This window comes from Sturnira hondurensis, unplaced genomic scaffold, assembly GCF_014824575.4.
Source record: "Sturnira hondurensis isolate 20B ecotype Veracruz unplaced genomic scaffold, ASM1482457v3 Scaffold0006413, whole genome shotgun sequence".
Classification (NCBI taxonomy): Eukaryota; Metazoa; Chordata; class Mammalia; order Chiroptera; family Phyllostomidae; genus Sturnira; species Sturnira hondurensis.
Window position 1 is genome coordinate 58,746,285 of NW_028079044.1, and position 15,165 is coordinate 58,761,449.

At 57.9% G+C, this 15,165-nt stretch overlaps 1 protein-coding gene across 1 annotated transcript in view; it reads left to right on the forward strand.

Moving 5' to 3' along the window:
* GREB1 (growth regulating estrogen receptor binding 1) overlaps positions 1 to 15,165 on the forward strand; it is a 56,766-nt gene that overhangs the window by 22,456 nt on the left and 19,145 nt on the right. The window contains exons 10-20 of the mRNA XM_037048729.1: positions 1,246 to 1,596; positions 3,123 to 3,251; positions 3,969 to 4,097; positions 4,703 to 4,900; positions 5,537 to 5,717; positions 7,278 to 7,473; positions 8,726 to 8,862; positions 11,449 to 11,788; positions 12,658 to 12,773; positions 14,564 to 14,763; positions 15,024 to 15,113. Of these exons, the coding sequence (XP_036904624.1) occupies positions 1,246 to 1,596; positions 3,123 to 3,251; positions 3,969 to 4,097; positions 4,703 to 4,900; positions 5,537 to 5,717; positions 7,278 to 7,473; positions 8,726 to 8,862; positions 11,449 to 11,788; positions 12,658 to 12,773; positions 14,564 to 14,763; positions 15,024 to 15,113 (2,067 nt within the window). The remainder of the gene's footprint in view (positions 1 to 1,245; positions 1,597 to 3,122; positions 3,252 to 3,968; positions 4,098 to 4,702; positions 4,901 to 5,536; positions 5,718 to 7,277; positions 7,474 to 8,725; positions 8,863 to 11,448; positions 11,789 to 12,657; positions 12,774 to 14,563; positions 14,764 to 15,023; positions 15,114 to 15,165) is intronic.

The following is a 15,165-nucleotide window of genomic DNA, read 5'->3' on the forward strand; positions in this document are numbered from 1 at the left end:
AATATTTTACCATATTATTTGCTTCAAAAGTTTTTTTTCCATTTTCTTCCTCTAAAACCTGGGTGTGTCTTGTGGTCTGAAAATATAGGTAATTTAATTGAATTTTGATGCAGCCCAGGGAGTGGGTGGTGTGATCACCATTTTTTCAGATCAGGAAACTTTATCATAGCGGAGGTGGGGGCGCCACAGCCAGTGCTGGGTGGGGACACGTCTTCTAAACAGAAGTGTGGTGTTCTGTCCTCCACCTGCCCCAGTTATCAAATTTGGACATATAAACCAGAAAATACCTGTAGGAAAAAATGTTGAAAATATTCAATCTCAGTAGTCATCGAAGAGATGCAAATTAAAAATCAAACAAGTAAAATTTTCCCCAAATTATTGACACCCACCCAAGTGATGGTATCCAGGGGCTAAGGGTGCAGGAAAACCAGTGTCATATGCCAGTGACGTGTGGAAGTTGACACTTGGAGACCATCCAGAAAAAGTCTGGTGATATGTGTGAACTGGCTCTGTGAGCTCACTTTGGAGAGTTTAGGCTGAGGGTGCTATGTTCCGTATAGACAGCTGTGCACTGCAGAGTGACTCACACAGGTGAGGGGTGAGGGTGCTGTGTTCTGCACAGACGGCTGACACTGCAGTGACTCACACAGGTGAGGGGTGAGGGTGCTGTGTTCTGCACAGACGGCTGACACTGCAGAGTGACTCACACAGGTGATTCCTTGGAAGCAATAAAAGGACTAACAATGGAGACACTGCTGAGTAAATGAGGATGCCCCGTGCCCTCGTTTACTGGGACATCTTGTGCCCATTAGTAGTGCTATCTATGAAGACCTTAGACAGCATGGAAATGTGATTGAGGTGTGTGGGAAGGAAAGTGGACCAGCTCTGAAGTTGTGTGCTCACCACCCTCAGGGCAATTTAAACCTGCCCGTGGGGGTGGGGCGTGGAAGTGTACAGAAGTAGGTGTTTGCATTAGGGTGGTGTGATTAGGGCTGCTTTGGCGCCCTCCGTGTATCTCCCAGCAGTCTGATACGATGTAAATGCGTGATTGAGATTGTTTTTAAACCAGCTTAGGTGCATTTCCCCAGAATTGCTCGCTGTATTTGTGCGATGCCTCCGTGTGCAGCTCGTGGGTTGCGTGGGGATGTGGGGGCGCCTAAGGTGAGCGGGGCGCAGGGGGCGGGAGAGGTATGTGCCGGCGTGGGGCGGGCACTGAGGCGCATTCCGCCTGCCCCGTGTTGTCAGCGGCGGACCAGGTGCCCCTGATGGAGGACCTGGAGCAGATCTTCCTGCGCTCGTGGCGCGAGTCGCACCTGACCGAGATCCGGCAGCACCAGCAGGCGGCGCCGCAGCCCTTCCCGCCCGCGCCCAGTGCCGTGGCTCCGGTCTCCTCCGCACAGCTGCCCTGGCTGGCCGGCCTGGCTGCCAGCTCCTGCAACGACAGCGTGCACGTCATCGAGTGCGCCTACTCCCTGGCCGAGGGGCTCTCCGAGATGTTCCGGCTGCTCGTCGAGGGCAAGCTGGCCAAGACCAACTACGTGGTGATCATCTGCGCCTGCCGGAACTCTGCCATCGACTCCTGCATCGCTGTCACCGGTGAGCCTCTGCGCCACGCAGCTGCCAGGAAGCAGCTGTGGGGGTCTCCCAGTCGCTCTCCTTGGCGGTTCCGCCCTCTTTGCCTCTAACGCCGGGGTTGGCAGCGGCAGTGGGTGGGAGCTGGGCCCCAAGGGCCCCGTAGCCCTCCTCCTGGTGCCAGCGCTCAGCACCCTGGGTCGTGAACTCAGTAAAAATCCTAACCCCCGCTCCCACCCGGGTGACTTGGGGGTCTGGACAGGCCCGTAAAAAACTTGGCTTCTGTGTGCACCTGACGATGTGATTGGCTCCTTAGAGACAGTTTCTTCCACTACCTAATGGGGATTTAAGAAATGGCCTTGTGGTGTTGTGTGGGTTAATGAGTCCATTAACTAGTGAATGGATTCATTATGAAAACACTTACTGAAGCCCTCCTCCATGCAGCCACAGCCAGGGGCTGGGGGCACAGGATGGAGTGTGTGCCCTGGGTGGGGAGTCAGACCCCAAATCCAGCACAGAGCCTGGCAGGTGGGAGGGCAATGGGGTAGAGGGTTTTAGTTAGGGGTTCTGGCTCCTAAGGGGGTCAGGAGAGCCTCTCTAACAGGGTGTCTTTGCAGCAGGGGTGTGAGGAACGGGGCAGCAATGCCAACAAGGGCTGGCGCGGGGATCCCAAGACCACGGGGCAGCAGGCTGTGTGTGGCAAGTTGAAGGGCCAGACCATGGGCTGGCCAGGACTGTGGGGCTGTGCAGAGCCCTGAAGGCCGGGCCAGGACTCTGGATTTTTCCCTGTGCGAGCTCTTTGGACCAGAGAAGAGATGTGATCTGACTTTTGGTTCAGGAGGACTTGCCCAGCATGTGTGGACAACAGACTGGGGGTGGGGGCATGAGTAGGGAGGAGGCCGTGTGGGCCACTGGGCTGCTGGGAGTGGGGGGAAGTGGCCTGAGCCTAGGTGCACTTTGAAGTTGGCGTTTTTGGAGTTTGGGGGGGTCCTGTGCTGAGAGTGGGAGGGAGTGAGGCCTCGGGGACCCCCACGCCCCAGGAGTGGGGCCTGGGTCACTAGCCTCTTGCGGGGACTGTCTATTGAGACAGGAAGAGGTTCTAAACTTAAATCTGAAATCTTTGTATGTTTAAAAATAAAAAAAAACACCTCACGTTGTTCCTGGGCAACAACCCAGTTGTCTTGCACCATCTTTGATGCTAACTTCATTCCTTATTTTTTACATGACATTGATTTTTGCTGTACTGGGCATTGGGCTAAGTGTCTTACAAACAGGGTCTTGTTGCATCTGCACCACCGTCCCAGAAAGTGGGTACTCCCGTCAGCCCTGTGCTCCGGAGGGGGACGCTGGGTGTGGCAGGGCTCAGCAACACACCCCAGGTCAGGGAGCGTAGGTCCCACGGCCGGTACTCTGGGTGTGTCCCTCATGACCCCACCTGGGACAGGTGCTGGGTGTGGGGGAGGGCGAGAGAAGAGGTGCAGGCGCCGAGCTGCCGTCGAGGAGCTGATTCTAGGCAGGGGCCTGATGAGAGTCCGTTGCGTGTTTTCCAGGGAAACACCAAGCCCGCATTCTCTCCGAGAGCCTCCTCAGCCCTGCCGAGTACCAGAAGGAAGTCACTTATGAGCTGGTTACGGGCAGAGTGGAGTCCTTGGGGGCCTTTTTCAGCACCCTCTGTCCAGGTAGGCCTGTAGTGAGACAGGTGCAAATTCACGCGTGAACCACACAGAAATAAACAAAGACACAGGGAGGGAGGTCACGGTGGAGCCCGTCCCTCCTGAGGCTGCCCTGGACTCGCACGTGCGGGGTGGCCTTTCTGGTCTGTGCGTCAGCGTTTGTGGCCCTGGCTGGCGTGGCCCCTTCTGGTGTGGTCCCTTCTGGCGTGGTCCCTTCTGGCGTGGTCCCTGGCTGCCACCTTCTTGCAGTGTCTGTGACTTCTCCTGGGCTTTGGGGTTTCCACCTTTTGGGGGCATGTGAGGGTCTTGGGCCTGTTCCTTTGTGCCTCTCTCTCCACCCCACTCCCACCTCCCCCTCTGAACTGCCTGCAGCTTCTCAAGGGAGCAGTGTGTTCCCTGGGCCTCGTTCTGTGGGTGCTGTGCTGCGTGCGTCCTTCTCTGATCTTTGCCTGGCGACTCACCCCCTGGATTCGAGTGTAGTCCCAGAAACCTTCTCCAAGACGGGCTTAGACCCTTTCCTCTGTCCTTCTGTCTTTGTTCCTTCTGTCCTGGCACCTGTGCGTCACAGTGTCATTTCCTTACCAGGTCTGGACTCCTGAATAGGACGGGTCATGTAGTCTCTGTCTCTTACCCCAGGCCCAGCGTGGTTCCTGATGCATTGTGGGCGTTTCCCGGTGTCTGCTCAGTTTCACGAACCCGTTTCTGTTACTCTGTTTTGGGCAGAGGGTGACATTGACATTTTGCTGGACAAATTTCATCAGGAAAGTCAAGGCCACATTTCTTCTTCACTCACTGCTGCCTCTGTCACCAAATCAGCATCCCTGGATGTCAGCGGGGCCCCGGCTTGCACAAGTGAGTGGTGAGGAGCTGGTGGCCGGGGTCTGGACTAGCGAGGCCACGTCCGAGGACCCCGGGGCTACCAGGAGGCGACGTGAAAAGCACACCCAGAGGGCAGGCCTCCTCCAGAGCATCACACGAGACCTGACATGTAACTTTAATTCCAGTTCCCAACAACAGGTCATTTACCCGGAAATAAACATCTATAGGGTTTTCCTGAGATGGCGCAGTTCTCTGTTGGAGTTCATCTCATGAACGTGCTGTTGAAAATATTTATTCACACCAAGTCCCTGAAGTTGTCTCCTTGACAACGTGCACCCTCTTCTGAATTCCAAAGTCAGTCAACTTGCAAAGTGAGATGCCCTCCTCCCCTGCAGGTGGAGCAGGTCACAGCCTCTGAGCTCCCGAGGGCAGTTTATCCTCGGAGGGTTAAATGGGGGCAGGTGTGTGAGATGACACCTGGAACCAGCCCGGAGCAGGCCCCTGAGAACGGTTGGCGTGTCTTCCCTTTCCCTGTGGCCTCGCGTATGAGACTGGGGCGCACCGTGTCCTTCCCCAGCAGAGGTCCGGGGCCATGGCCCTCTGCTCCCGGCGCCTCACCCCCACGGCTCTGGTTCCAGGTTACAGCCTGGAGCCACACCACGTCCGGCCCTTCCAGCTGGCCGTGGCCCAGAAGTTGCTCTCCCATGTGTGCTCGATCGCGGATTCCAGCACCCAGAATCTGGACTTAGGGTCCTTCGAGAAGGTGGACTTCCTGATTTGCATTCCGCCCTCAGAAGTGACCTACCAGCAGACACTGTTCCACGTCTGGCATTCGGGTATGGGGCCTCCTGGGGGGCCGGGTGTCGGCGGGGGAAGTTTGATTAAGGCCACACTGGGGTTCGGACAGCCGTCTTCGCTGCCGACGGGGGGAGGCGGGCAGGGCAAGAATTATACCCCCGTTTGTAGACCGTGAAACTGGTGCTGAGACATGACGACTCACCCGGGACTTTGCTCAGAGGAGAACCAACTTGAGTTCTTGCCTGGTCCCTGGTGGGTCGATGACCTGTGTGTCGTTATCCTGCGTGGACGTGCTTTTCCTGTTCTTACAAGGGGACTGAATGGGAACTACATGGAGTCAGTTCTCAAAGGAGTCACTCTGGTCCACCCTACGTCCTGGTGGCATCCAGGCTGGGAGATGATCTTGCAGGGCCTGGGAGTTCCTCCCGTCTTTCTGTTTCCATGCGTGGGATCAACCGTTCCATGGAGCTGGCTCAGCTGTGTCCCCTGGCGGGCTGTCCCTGCACAGCTGGTGTAACCCTGTCACTGTGGGGCCTGACTCACCCATGTCACACGCAGCCCTGCAGCCCAGGGCCCAGCACAGTGCCAGCTGCGCTCGCCAGGGGTCTGCGGAGTGGATGGAAGCGGCGACGGTGTGTGCGACACCCTCACTGGCGCGTGTTCACCCGTTGCAGGGGTTTTGCTGGAGCTCGGCTTGGAAAAGGAGCGCATGAGCAAGCAGCAGGTGGAGCAGTACGTGCTGAAGCTCGATGCCGACGCGCAGACGAAATTCAAGTCCTTCCTGCAAAACTCCTTCCAGAACCCGCACACGCTCTTCATCCTCATCCACGACCACGCCCACTGGGATCTCGTGAGGTTCGCGTGACTCGGGCGGGGGGCAGGGTTGACACGCTTATTCTTTGAGACAATATGGATGACGTGGGGGACTATGTCTGAGCCCTCAAAAGATGAGGGCGGTGGGGTTTGGCATCGGTGACAGACGGCGTGGTTGTGGTGCAGAACCTTTGAGCTGGATGTCATCCCGGGCATCCAGCGCAGCCTCTGAATGGTACGGTGTGGAGACAGGTCACAGAAGAGACGCGTCATGCTTGATGTGGTCACAGCACTGGGTGCGGGTGGTGGGGACAGGTGCTCACGGCAGAGCCCCCCTGGAACCAAGGCCCTGAAATGCACAAGGGGATGCATTGTTGGTGCCCCGCTCAGCAGCCAAGCCCGAGACTAGTGGGGGCGGGATCCCGACAGGGGGAAGTCAGCCCAGGCCCCTCCCTGATGGAGGCCCCGTTGGCTGTGGGACCTCAGGGTCCCAGCAGGCGCCATCCTCCTTCAAGAGGGTGTTGCCTGTCCGTCCATCTGAATTGAGTAGAGGAATTGGAGCATTGAGCTCGGAGTTGGGCCTGGGTGTTGTGCGTTTAGACCCCGCCCCTGACGTGGCCGAGGAGGGGGAGGAAGGTCTGGGTCCGGTTACGGTGGAAGGCTTTGATTGAGCGCGGAGTCAGAAGTTGAGGGCTGCCGGAGCCGTAGAGATCATCGCCCAGGTAAAATGGCTCCCAGTCCGGGGCCAGGGTATGGGCCTGGGGAAATCGGAGCACCCTGAATTATATAACAGGGTCCATTTGGAATATTTATTTTGAGGGTAGGTTTCTCACCCATCAGGTGAGTTGCTGGTTCTTATTATCCCCCTAGACTTGCGGGTGAGGAGGCTGAGGCTGTCGTCCCGCCGAGCAAGGCTCAACCGCCCTCGGCTCCTAGGCCCCCGTCCAGAAGGCAACCGCTCCATTCCTGCACTTCTTAGAGATCCTCCCTCGAGGACATGCTCACTGACGTTGAAGTGGGGGGAGAGGGAGAGAAACAGCGACTGCCTGCCTCTCCCACGGGCCCTGACCAGGGCTCAAACCCACGACAGTTGGGCTTACGGGACCTTGCCCCAACAACGGAACCACACTGGTCAGGGCTCCCTTTCGATGCTTTTAAACTCAGTATAGCAACCTACCCTTTACATGTTCCTTCGATCGTTTCAGAGTCAGTAGGCCTTCCGGGAAAAAGAATTTAAGGAGACGGGTAACAGATGGGGCCGGGTAACAGATGGGGCCGAGAGAGAAAGGGTGGTTCCTCGAACACTCCTGGGTGACAATCGCCGCTTGGGGAGGGCGGGCGCGAGTGTGGCGTCCCCTGCAGGAAACCCTCTGTAGACGGTGTCCCGGCTGAGCTGTAAGTACTGGCACCGGGGGCGCCCCAGACGGGCGCCTGCAACAGAGCCCTTTAAGAAACGTCTGTTTTCCTCGTCATGGGCAGAGCCGTGCGCCTGCATGGTTGGCAGTGCTGGGGGGCTCGTTATGAACGTATTAACCTCTCGATCCCCAGCAGGCGTAGGTCCCCATTCCACTGACGGTCCCGTCTCCCCGCTTCCTCCCTCAGCAGTGCCGTCCCTAACCTCTGCTCCCAGAGTGGCCTGTCTTCGGGATGGGTGGACAGACTGCTCAACTGCAGGGAGGTGAAGGAGGCCCCCAACATCGTGACCCTGCACGTGACCTCCTTCCCTTACGCGCTGCAGACGCAGCACACCCTCATCAGCCCCTACAACGAGATCCACTGGCCGGCCTCCCATAGCGAGGTGAGTGCCGCCGCCCCCGCCGCAGCTGGGAGGAAGTCTCTCCAGCAGGGATACTGGTTAAAGAGAACGCCTGGGGGTCCCGGGGGTGCCAGCTCCTGGGGTCTTTAATTTGACCCAGGGCTCGGTTTCAAACCCCTTTGGTGTTCAGGAACATTCCCGAAATGCATCTGCTGGCGTCCACATCTTAGAACAGAGAAGGTTTTGTCCAGCAGCCTTAAAACTGTCCCTGTTTGTCCCGTCCTGTGTCCGAGAGCCGTGAGGCTCAGCGTCTCCTCCTGAGACTGAACGCACGCCCACTAAACCCGGCGAACTTGCCCTTTCTCATCCGAACAGAAGGTCACCACAGCTCCCATGACTTGAGGGGTCTGGGTGGTCGGGTGCCAGCTGATGGCACGAGGAGTCAGCAAGCTGCTCCGGCAGCTTTCTGGGCTTGTTTGGGGTGTCCCAGGGTCACCCGAGGAGCTTTTAAAGATCCCAAACTCGGCCACCGTCCAGCGGATTCGGCCTCAGTGGTGACAAGCTGGCACTTGCTTGTGTGGTGTTCGCCGTGAGCGGGGTGGGCCCTGTCCTTCGGGCTTCATCACATGAACTCGTTTCAGACACAGGAGCCGGGAGGATTTGCTTTACAGATTGGGGTGCGGGCGGGGGGCGGGGCTGAGCCCCTTGTCTCAAACCACACAGCTGGGAAGGGGCAGCTGGGTGCGACCCAGTCGGCTGGCTCTGTGGCCCCCCCCCACTTAACCACAGGCTGTCTGAGGGTAAAGTCCATGTCTTTGTAATTGTAGCAACCTCCCTGACTTTGCTCTGGCGTTTGGGAAGCTCCGATGTTAGCTTGGGAGGAACTGTATGTCAATGTGAGTAAAATTGGTTAGATGGATTTATTTTTCCTGTCAATTTTAATAATAGTGGAACGCAAGATGGTTGACTGTTCATAAAGCCAGCTCAGGTTGTTGGAGAGAAGCAGTTTTAACAACAAAAGCTGCATGTAAAAGAAAGATAAAGCTGGTTTTCTTCGCAAACACACTGGGGTCAATGAATAAAAAAGCCCTGGCTGATGGGGACGCACTGTCCCCTAAGTGCGGAGTGTTCTGTGCTCCGGGCCTGCAGAGGATAGAGTGAAATGCCTCCAGGGGACAGATAGCCAGCGCAGTTCAGCCAGGATGCCCGCCAGGGCGCCCGGGCTCTCAGCACATGACCCTCTCAGTCTCTGCATACGTGACGCTTGAGTGACAGGCGATCTTCTCTGCCTCAGGGTGTGGACTTGTATCCCGAGAGCAAGAAGTACTTCGGGCTGTCAGAGTTCATCGAGTCGACCCTTTCGGGACACAGCCTCCCCTTGCTCAGATACGACAGTTCCTTCGAGGCCATGGTCACTGCGTTGGGGAAAAGGTATGCATCCCTCTTCGCAGTTCCTAGCGTGGCCCAGTGGTCAAGGGCAAGTTGAGGTGGGTGCAGCCAGGCAGCTCCAGGATGGGATTCACCCTGGGTGACTTGGTCCCTCCAGCAAAGGGACCTGGTTTATTTCATGCCCTGTGTTTTGGGCCAGCGACGCCTGTCATACTGTCACTCCAGAAAATCCCAGAGACGAGAATGGGCAGGAGGACGCTGGAACGTGGGACTGCATGTGGGAGACCTGAGGGAGGGAACCAAGTGGGCAGGGAGGTACCAGAAGGTCTAAAGGTGGCGATGATGGCCATCCCAGCCTGCTCCAGGTTTTATTTCCTTCGAGCCGCTCACTATCCCAAGAGCCTCACTTTCATGATCTTAGTCCTTACTGCCTCTCTGAGCCCGTGGATGTGCTTGTCCCCGTTTCGCAAATACACGGAGGCTCGGCAAGACACCGTGACTCTCTCTGACCACGTGTCTCACGAGGGACAGGGCTGCTGGAGAAGGCAGAGCCAGTCGGATGTGACAGCTTGCCCTTTGACCCCTGTCACAGCAGAGCTCTGAGGCAGGTGCTCCCGCTGCCCTTTTACAGATGAGGAAACGGAGGCCCGGGAGGTCGAGTGATTGCGACACCACACAGTTTCTACGTTGCAACGCCCAGCCGGGTTTTGCAGACTGTTTAAAGCACCACGGGAGGCATAGGCAGGCCCTCCCGCTGGGGTGGGTGGAGCTGGCTCTGCCACGGGCCCTCGTGTACCTTGTTTTTCATGCTTGCCCACCGAGGGATCCAATTAGACTTGTGCTTCTCAAACTGTGTTCCAGGGTATGCTGCTTTGGCCGGATACTAATAGGCCTTGGCCAAAAGGGGTTCCATGGTCACACATGTTTGAGAAACCTCTCATTTAACCAAAGAATTTCTTTTTCATGAGCGTCCATGTGCCAGGGAGGCCATAAGTCTGGAGGAGATGGCTGGAGTGTGTGGCACCCCCAGTATCTCCTGGAATGAGGGTCCTTTCCCAGCGCCCTTTGAGAAACCTAATGCCTTTGCTACCTCAGGGCACTTCGATGCTGACGAGTTTAATCAGGCCACTTCAGCAGCTCTGGACGGGTGGCTGAGCACTCATGAACTTGCTGAGGGAGGAAGCTATGGCATTGTCCCCAAGGCTGCAAGAGCTGACCTTGGCCCTGCTCTGTGCTCACTCCCGCCTTGTCTTGCAGTGAGTGTGCGTGGGGTACCGAGGGAACTGATGTCCCCCAAGCCAAGCTGAGTGCAGGCACTTCCCACTGTGTCAGGGGTGGGGAGCAGAGAGTGCTTCTGCCTACTTGACATTCTGCCCTTCTGACCTTGCTCAAGGTGACAAGGGGCCACCAGAGCTGGGGCAGTACTGTAGGGCAGGGGACGCGGTGTGCTCTCCACTCTACCTTCTTTCCTTCCTCGGCACTGCAGGGCCAGGGCAAAGCAACCCTTGGGCCACTGGGTCCCTTGGCACAGGAGTCTGTGGACCGGTGCGGCCTTCCCAGGGTAGCTTCGGGAGTGGCAGCTGGCCTGGCCAAGCCCAGTCTGTGGGACCCGTCGGGTGGTGGAAGTGCTAAGGAGAAAAAATGAAGAAGAAGAGGGAGGAGCAGGAAGAGATCTTAAAGATACTGTCGGAAGGCAGGCTGGCTGCCCCCCACTCTGCAGCCCATCAGGGGGCGTGGCCATGGGAAGGTTCTCGACTTTGCAGGTCAAGAAACGACTTTGCAGGTCAAGGTTCTCGACTTTGCAGGTCATTACTTTGTCTTTGCTCCAAAAGGCTCTCAGCGAGCAGGCTCATTCCAGCGAAATGCACTCGGAGCAGCGCTGTGTCTAAACTGGGTGTCGTTGCCTGTGCTCCTGCTGGGAAACACGTCTACCTCGTGTTCTGGAGTCTGTTTCTGATGCGAGGGCCAGAGATGCTCCAGCCGTGCACCTGCCGGGGTTGAGGGGGGAGGGGCCACCACGGCCACATGAGCTGTGCGTAGTGGCCATGGCTTTTAAGCAGAGCACTGGGCCTCTTGTTTTGACTGGATGTGTTCCGATTTGTCACTCACTCTCAAAGTCAGTCACATCTAGTTACAATGCCATTACCTGTGAATATGCTGTCCTTGAGGGGAATGACTGACGTGCCTTTAGGACGACCTCCCAAATCTGGGGTCTGTGGTGGTTGCACTCACATAGCGACACCTGGCGGTTCTCCCCCTCCTGGCGGGAGCCAGGGCAAATGGCCTAACTCGGGGAGCGACACATGAAGCTGGTTATGGACTAGGCAGGCATTTATTTTATTCATTCATCTGTTCATTCATTGAACAACTATTTACTGAAACACCAGCAATGACAGACCTGTCCTTGCATTTCCTAGCTGGACACGCCAAAGCGGGAAGGCTCCTAGCTCAGGTTCCAAACAGCCAGTGTCAAAGGGATGCGCGACGGGGCTGCGACCTGGGGCTGCGACCTGGGCGTTGCGCAGGGTTGACCTGGGTTGTGACCGGGGCGTCCTGCTGGCCTCCTCCCCTCCTGGAGCCGCCCAGACGGCCTGGGGAAGGCTCACGCCCGCCGGTCTCTCTGCTCAGGTTCCCGCGCCTGCACAGCGCCATCATCAGGACCTTCGTCCTGGTGCAGCACTACGCGGCCGCCATGATGGCGGTGAGTGGCCTCTCGCAGATGAAGAGCTACACCTCGGTGGAGACGCTCGAGATCACCCAGAACCTCCTCAACGCACCCAAGCAGTGCCCCTGTGGCCACGGGCTCATGGTCCTGCTGCGGGTGCCCTGCTCGCCGCTGGCGGCCCTGGCCTACGAGCGCCTGGCCCACGTTCGGGCACGGCTGGCCCTGGAGCAGCGCTTCGAGATCATCCTCGGCACCCCCGGCTCTGGCCTCGCCGTCGGGAAGCACTTTGTGAGGCAGCTCAAGGTGCGCACTCTCATCAGGGGCAGGCGGGGCGGCGGAGGTCTGGGAGCGCGGTGGGCAGGGCCGCGCTGGGCTGGGGCGCGCTGGCGACAAGCTCCATCGTGTTGTATCCTTCATGGCCTCTCTGTGCCTTGTCACCCCCGCGCTGCCTCTCTGGCCAGGTCTCCACCTGCATCTTTCAGTCCAGAGGTACCAAACTACCGATGCAACTCCCCCCTTGCTGCCCTCCCCCTGCCCCGACTCACTATCTCGCTGTTTCAAACTCCCGAGTGGCAGCTTCTTTCTCCCTGGGGCTGCGTCTCTTCTCCTTTGCTCAGCCCATGTCTGCCAGCTTGTGGAGCCCCACTACGCGTCCACTCCTCTTTCAGCAAGCTGCTGCTCCCCCACACCCGGGCTGCTTTGGTGTTCTCTGCCCTCTGGCTCCTCCCCCAGGGGATGGATGGAGGGCGGAACCCATCTCCAGAGATCTCAGTCTCCCACACTTAGCTCAGGGCCTGGCTTAGAGCAGCTTCTCAGTAAATCTCTGGGTGATGGGAAGCGCAGAAGCGTTGTGTTAGAAGGAATGTTGAAACGATGACTGAGGAGGAACTGTGAGTGGGAGGCCCATTGCCACAGCGGAGCAACAGTAAAAATACAGTAGACACACTGAGACCAGGGAGCCAGGGAGCAGGTGTGTGGCGAGCAGCTGACCCGCGCTGGGAACACGGTGGGGAGAAGGTAACCTGCTTATCTGCGGTGCAAAGCACGTCCCTTTCCATCAAAGGACACCACGCAGGGTTTTAAATCAGTAGGAGGCCATCCAGGTTCCCCTGGAGCTGGGCCAGCTGGAGAGTCCAGAGTCTTAGGTCTCATTTCTTCTTAATTATCGGCAGATGTGGCAGAAAATTGAGGATTCGGAGTGGAGACCCCGGACTTACTTGGAGTTGGAGGGCCTGCCTTGCATCCTAATCTTCAGCGGGATGGACCCGCACGGGGAATCCTTACCGAGGTGAGAGGAGGGGGCTCTGCCCCTGGGGTCTCTGAGGAGCCTGGGCCCACACCTGGGGCTTCTCTAGGCTGGGCTTCCACCATCTAACTCTAGGGGGCGCATTCACATTCACAGTGATTGTAGGTTTGTGTTTTTACTGTGCTGGTTTTCCAGCTCATGGCAGTGAACTGTGAGACCTGGACACTTTCCCTAGTTCTCTGCTTGTGGGGCCAGACTGGGGGCTGTTGCCAGGCTCTGGGTGGAGGCCCTGCAGTTTGTCCCCAGGGCAGGGACAGGGCCGTCACCCTGATAGGGATGGCCATCCTACTTAGGAAAGTGTTGGATTATCGAGGCTGCGTTTTCCGCTGGTCTGGGGGACAGCTGGTCCCTCCAGGTTTAGGGCGTGTGCTGGAAGGGTCTGGTGGCTGGTGCCGCTTGGGCAGAGTCCACTCTTCTGGCTCTCAGGGCCGACTATCTCGGAGGCCGTGTTCCTGGCTATCACAGCTGAGCAGACGGCTGCAAGCCCACATGGCGTCTCCTGGGGACCCCCACAGGCCTGCAGACACGCAGGACAGAGGTCCCTGGGCCTTCTGTCTGGCAGTCGCTGGCATTGGTGGTCACGGGTTGGCTTTTAAAGACTGACTTCACACCCTAGGCAGCCACGCTCAGGGCCTTTGCACACACCTTTGCTTACGTAACAAAATAGGAGGAGCTGACGTTTCCCGAGTCCCTGCTACACGCTGGCCACCCTCCTAGATCCTTTTCATGTGCCTTATTTCACTTGACTCTTATAACCCTGGGGGCAGGCATTGGTCCAGGAGCCCCATATGACTGATGAGGCCCCAGGGCAGACAGAGGTTAAGCGGTGTGGCTGACCACGGATGCCGGGGCTGCCTGGCTGCCTTCTGCTGGGCTGCACCCACATGTACAAGGGCCAGTGCACGCTGCATGTACAGGGGCCTGGGAAAAGGGCTCCAGACCTCTGACTTTGGTTATTGCTATTTTGTGAGGGTTAACGCTTCCATTCCTCAACTCTGTAAGGGCTCAGTGTCTTGATCCGCCTTAAACTTGTGCTTACTGAGCATCCTCTCTGTGCTCGACTTCTGATGTCGTGTTGGCCCCTGGCTACACTAGTGCTGCTGTCCTGTTTCACAGATGAGCTCATGGAAGGCCCTTTGCCCAAGGCCACCCAGCAGCCAGTCACAGAGTCTCTCTCTGAGCCCTGCACTGGCCTGCCCTCTGTGCGCACTTCCTCTGAGGACCCCGTTCCTGTTCGGTGTCTGTCTCCCAGATGGACTCTCATTTCCCATAGGATGGTGACTCGATTGTCATATGTTCCTAACACCTAGCACAGTCCCTGGCACACTTTAATTGTCAATGAATAATTACATGTTTACTTATTGCATACACTCCTCACTTAGGTGGTTATTCACATTCACCCCCATTCATCATTATTCAGGATGTTTTTCTTGGGGAAACATCTTGAGCCTCCCCAAGAGGTTGCTTGGAAGGATCCGTGGAAGGATCTGTCACTAAGAAGTGGCAGGGCTGAACTTCGAGGCTCATTTTCGTCCCCTTATGCGCAGCACGGGCTGAGACACTCACTGCACGGCCCCCAGACACATGCAGCTTGACCCACTCTGGCTGGTGGAGGCCTCCCAGCAGGCCACTCGTTTTTCCATCTGCTCAGCCCTGGGCCCCCAGCGGGAAGGGCAGGGGGCGGCGCTGTGCACCGTTTCCCTCCTGCGCGAGCCAGCACGGTGCTTCCTTGCAGAAGGCTCTGGGTGGACACCTCTTCCGTTCCCTCCCAGGTCTCTGCGGTACTGTGACCTGCGTCTGATCAACTCGTCCTGCTTGGTGAGGACAGCGTTGGAACAGGAGCTGGGCCTGGCCGCGTACTTCGTCAGCAGCGAGGGGTCCCCAGAGAAGGGTCCCCGAAGCGAGGGTGTGGAGAGCGACGCAGAGAAGCTGAGCAGCACGGATAACGAGGACGAGGAGCTGGTGACGGAAGGTCGGCCGCCCGGTAGACAGCAGTGCTGCGTGCGCGTGGCCCTGGGGCCAGTGGGGGTCCCCACTGAGACAGGGGTGCCTCACTGGCCTGCCCTGCCCCTTACTCCTTCCGTCCTCTTGGTGCTGGCGGACATGGGCACCTGGATGCTGAGGGGTGGAAGGGCGGGTGCAGGGATGGGTGGGAAGGTACTTGTTAGTGCGGGGCGAACCTACGGGCACCGCCTTCCAGGCGTTCGCACAGGTGTGTGTGTTTCCAAACAGGCTGCCCCTCGGAGAAGAGGAGCCCCGTGAAGAGGGAGCGGTCCCGCTCCCACGACTCGGCGTCCTCCGGCCTCTCCTCCAAGGCGTCCGGTGAGTCTCCCGGAGGGAACGAGTTCAGAGATGGATCAAGAGATCCTTTGCT